Source organism: Topomyia yanbarensis, chromosome 3 (genome assembly GCF_030247195.1).
Source record: "Topomyia yanbarensis strain Yona2022 chromosome 3, ASM3024719v1, whole genome shotgun sequence".
Lineage (NCBI taxonomy): Eukaryota > Metazoa > Arthropoda > Insecta > Diptera > Culicidae > Topomyia > Topomyia yanbarensis.
This window is the reverse complement of record NC_080672.1, coordinates 134,365,522-134,370,673: the sequence shown is the minus strand read 5'-3', so window position 1 is coordinate 134,370,673 and position 5,152 is coordinate 134,365,522. Positions and strand designations below refer to the sequence as shown.

Genomic DNA, 5,152 nt, shown 5'->3' with positions numbered 1-5,152 from the left:
AAAGGCTTTTTTTCTACCGAGGGAAAGAAAGTACAATTGAACACAATATTTTGAAATCGAAAATATAATTCTGATCCTATCCAGTTGTGTCCTACCTTGAATTTCGTTTCCTCCAGCCGGACGTGGAACTGATTCTACTGGGAAAGTTAACGTTAACTCTTTTACTTAATTTAACGATGAGACTGGCACTACAGGAGAAAAAAATAATGATCTATGTTTATCTAAAGGCCTATTTACACCCTCGGTGAAAATGAACGTGAACTCGATGCGCACCAAATTGTTTTTTCCAATATCTCACTTATTAGTGCATAGAAATCGGTGAAACTGGAAGTAAACGATAGTACACTAATATACTTAGCGATTCCATGTACAATTATTCGATATAATTTAATCAACGCAATAATATTCATATTCCCCGATCATTTTGAAAATTCCACGGTGAAATATGTACACGGTGGATTTTTCACTTGTTCACCGGAAGTGTAAACGCAGTGATGGACGGAATTGATGCGGGGTGGTGAATATAAATGTCATCGCTGTTCACGGTGAGCGTTCGCCTTCGAATACCAAATTGCATTGACAAACTGTAAACTGCCAGTTGAGCGTGAAATCGTTGTTCACTGATGAAACTGTTCACGACGTCGTCCACCGTGAACAATGAAGGTATTCAACACATGTTCATTTTCACCGAGAGTCTAAATAGTGCTTAAAGCGGCCCTTACACGTTCAATATTTTTGTCAATACCAGTATTGACGATATTGTTACAATATTTCAGTCCCGTTTGAAATCCACATCGTCAATATTTTTTTTCCATTACACGTACAATACTTTTGTCAATACTCTCTAGTATTGACAAAAATATTGAACGTGTAAGGGCCGCTTAAGACATGTTTATGAGAGGTGAATGAATCATTTTAGCATCAGTGCTGCCAGGTCTATTTAAGCACTAGCCTGTAGTAAAAATATAAAAGTCTGCAGATTGCCACAAATTTTTTCAATAAATTTGGCATAGAAATGATATTTTAAATGATCAAAAAAGTTAAAGGCTGGTTAAAATTAGTTTGTATAGTTATTGTTCCGCTAAATATTTGTAATCTGCAAAAGATCTGCAGCAAAAAGACAAAATCTGCAGATTTACTAATATATGCAGATCTGGCATCCTTATAATATTCCCCACAGAAAATTCATTCAAATGGTGTGTGGGACCTTCGAGGGGTCCAGTTAAAGCTAGATTGGGATACAATCCGTACAACCAAACAGATAATTTTAAACCAACCTTCAAAGCAAATGCTTGGCCGCGGGGATCCGACCGGCAGAAGGTGGATTATTCTAGAGTAATTTGTGATTTTTGTGGGATTAAAGGCCATATTAAAAGTGTTTTAAATTAAAGAATCTTAAAAGAGACGTGGTTAAATTTTTCGATCAATACGAAAAACCGGCAAGCAACAAGGACAAATCACTGAACAGAGGCAGACAGCGATGACGAACCCGATGCAGGTGAACTACAATGTATGTTGGTAACTTATGTAATCAATATAAATAACCCTTGTTTGATAAATGTTTGTATGTAGGGTAAAACCATCCAAATGGAGGTAGACTGTGGTTCTCTGTAACCGTTATGGGCAAATAACAATACGACCTAAACTTTTCGATGCCTTTAAAGCAATCAGAGAAGAAATTAGCGGTGGTAAATGGGAATAGTTTGAAAATAGTTGGAGAAACAAATGTTTCAACAATATATGAAGATAAACAAACGTATATGACATTAGTGACATATTTTATTACTTTACTAGGACGAGATGGATGTAATTGGAGACAATTTTTTACACATTTAATCAGCGAAAATAAAACAGGAGAAACAAGGAAATGGTTTGGTTTGGGAAATCAAGAAAAGGTTTGCTGAGGTTTTCGTTAAAGATTTTTCTGCACCTATTAAAGGTTATGAAGCAAATTTGGCCTTGAAAGAAGATATGCCAATATTTAAGAAGGCTTATAAAAGGAACGTTATCGCTTGAAAGATAAAATTATTTTGTCATATTTACACTCAAAAAATATATAGACTTGTCTATAGACAAGTTTGAGAATGAAAAAGTTATTACTCCAATTAAAACAAGCGAGTGGGCATCTCCTGTTGTGGTTGCCATCAAAAAAAATAAAAAAATAACGATATAAGGCTTGTAATTGACTGTAAGGTGTCTATAAACGAATGTTTAATTCCATATACTTACCCTTTACCTACAGTGCATTGTAGGTAAAGGGTCTTTGTATCTCCTCGCTCACGAATGGTCTAACGCTGTTGCTTAAAACACCTAAAACTGATTTCGGGTGTAGTGAGTATTTCCGTCGTTAGCCTTGTGCGATTCGTAGGTATTTCCGAAATTTTCCCATCGCGATCCAGAGGTACTAGTGTTCTGGTGTAAAAACGGGTAGGAATCAATCCGAAGTACAGCTCTCGTACGTGGTAAGAGGTGTGAGCAGGCATCCGAATGCATCAGTGTAGGCGACCATCATTTCGATCCAGAAATTTGGCCTGCAGGTTTTAGGTTAAAAATGGGCAAGTAATGTCAGAGGCATAACTTAAATGAAATAGCACACACTTTAGGCTGTTAATATGAATGCTGCAATTATTACAAATTTCTGAAAGGTTTTATAAAAATAACTTATTTCGGTATTTCTAATGGAAATACCGAAATAACGGTACCCATCTAGGGGCAGATCACTCTAAGAATGTATAACAAATTTGCATCAAATTAGAAAAAATGCATTTAATTTCCATTTTTGCATCAGCTTTGCACTCCCTCACAGAAAAGTTTGTTCAACAAACGTCCTACGCTGATCCACTTTGTTCGACGTTTTGTTAAATGTGGGGCTAGTTTTTCTGCAGGGTTTTGACGTCTTACACGCAACGCAAACAACATTGCACGCAACGCAAAAACATTGCACGCAACGCAAAATACATTATGAATTTCTGTTTTGATGGAAATAAATGCATTTAATTTCGCTGATTTTTAAAAATGCATCACAAGTGATCTGCCCCTAGGTACACATACATCCGATTTTCTGCTGTTGCCAAAGAGTTTTTTCACTCATTAATCGTTACTGGCCAAACATAGTTTACAGCAGTTAATGAAAGAGAAAACTTTTCCTTTTGTTTACTATCAACGTCTGTGATTGGTGAGTAAGGGTTTTTCCGGAATTTTCTTTCAAAGAGAATTTTGACAATTGGCTTTTCAGCCGTAATCATATGTTTGTCGAGATTTTTGCCATAATTCAATAGTAATTCTTCAAAAGGGCTAATGAGACTTTTGTAAACAAACTTATTTCGCTCATTATTCCGCTACCGAGTTGAATTTCATGAAAAATACACATGAATCAACATCTTTATCCTTGCTAGAATCAATTTCAAATGTTTTCTGTGTTGAAATGATAACAAATTAGGAGAAATCAGCAAAACAAAGGTTTGTTTACAAATCTTATTAGCCCTATTCAAATGTTGATATGGAATTCTTGTTTATTGTTACATATTTCAAATCTGGCAAATGTCGAATGTAGCTGAAGAAATTCTTTATCCAGTGCTATCATTATCCAATTTTTTGATGTTTTGCGACTTAGTCCGGTCTGACTTAACACCGACCAATTGTATTTAAAATACATTATTGATTCAGTTTCAACTCGTTCCCTCTGTAGCACATTTTGGTATATTTTCGTTTTCCACTCGTTACATTAGTGCAGATTAGTGTCAAAAGCAGTTTTGTTTTTGTTGGTAAATAATAGTGATAATCTTTTTCACGCGATTATCTTTTTGCTTTTTTGCATTTGCATCGAATGATTGTGTAATTTATAGCTTAATTGAAATAGCTAAAACTTGTAAAATGCCGGCTGATCTTTTGGGATATGCATACGCCGCAACGGTGGCCGCTGGAGGTCTTGTTGGCTACATAAAAGCAGGTACGTACTCGAATGAATAATGATACCGGTTTCGAATCACCAATTTATAAACTTTCTCTTGCTGTCATTTGTAAAGCGTCCGTGCCATCGCTTGCCGCCGGGCTGACCTTTGGGGTTATTCTTGGGTACGGTGCATTTTTGAGCTCGCAACAGCCGCCCCGACCGCTGCTGCAGATTGGTACTTCTTTAGTACTGGCCGGCATGATGGGTTCCCGGTGGGCTCGATCGGGTAAGTTTATGCCCCCAGGAATCGTGTGCGTTATTTCCTGTGCTATGCTAGCCCGGGGACTATTATTCCACAATCGTTATCTACCACTTATTGGCAAGACGGAATAGGTTGATTAGTCGAAAGAGCATCGATGGCATATTTGAAGAAAAATTTGCTGCTGAGGTGAAGGTATTTTGTAGTTTGTAAGGTTGGGTAAAGTTTGATGAATACAGATAAAGTATTTCTTTATGCATCTTGTAATAAAGGTATGAAAGAAAACTCCTTACGTTGTGATTGTTCAGTAGAGTGGCTCGAAAATGACCTTTTTCAGCACAGCACTTTTTGAGTTCCTTTTGTAGTCCCAAATGCCTGTGCAAAGTTTGGGAGCGGTCGGTTGATTCCCGGGTTTGCACATTGCGTTCAAAGTTTGTATGGAATTTTATATGGGGTAATCAATTATTTTGCATTTACGTTAATAAAGATCGCTATTTCACTCAATATGAAAAACCAGCTTTATAAAACGATAATTCAAACCTTGGTTAACAACTTTGTCGAAGACGGTAACTAGCTACGAGTTTTCAAAAAATAGTTATAACGATTTTAAAACTTATGGTTCAATCCAAATGCAGACATTCATTATTTCTTCCAACACTGTCAGTACACCACACACCGATACTTTAAATTTAAATAAATGAGAATATAGTCATCGCAGAGACTTGGTACCTTTGAATGAAATGTTCAGAATGAATTTCTGAATATCATAGACGTTGTCAGAAAATGAAAAGAAGAGGGGGTGTGGTTTGTGTACTCCCCAGTTCCCTGTTTAGATAGTTTAATATAACATAAGGAGCACATCTTCAACGCAGTTATATACCGCCGAATTAAAAATTAATCTTACGTGTTTGAGTGCTACTATTTAAGGGCTCTACTGTTATCTCATTTAAAATGGTACAGCGGTTTATAAGTTTTACTTATTTTAAAACGCTATTTCTTGG

General features: G+C 36.3%; 1 protein-coding gene across 1 annotated transcript; it reads left to right on the top strand.

The window, feature by feature from the left end:
* The first annotated feature begins 3,753 nt into the window (after positions 1 to 3,753).
* Positions 3,754 to 4,406, top strand: LOC131690391 (transmembrane protein 14 homolog). The gene is made up of 2 exons (XM_058976120.1): positions 3,754 to 3,949; positions 4,026 to 4,406. Exons 1-2 carry the CDS (start codon positions 3,874 to 3,876, stop codon positions 4,283 to 4,285), a joined length of 336 nt encoding a protein of 111 aa, XP_058832103.1. The 5' UTR covers positions 3,754 to 3,873; the 3' UTR covers positions 4,286 to 4,406.
* Positions 4,407 to 5,152: the final 746 nt, after the last annotated feature.

Coding starts and splice junctions, on each gene's coding strand:
- LOC131690391 (XM_058976120.1), top strand. CDS start 3,874: ATGCCGGCTGATCTTTTGGGATATGCATACGCCGCAACGGTGGCCGCT. Junction 3,950..4,025: donor TGTTGGCTACATAAAAGCAG/GTACGTACTCGA, acceptor TCATTTGTAAAG/CGTCCGTGCCATCGCTTGCC.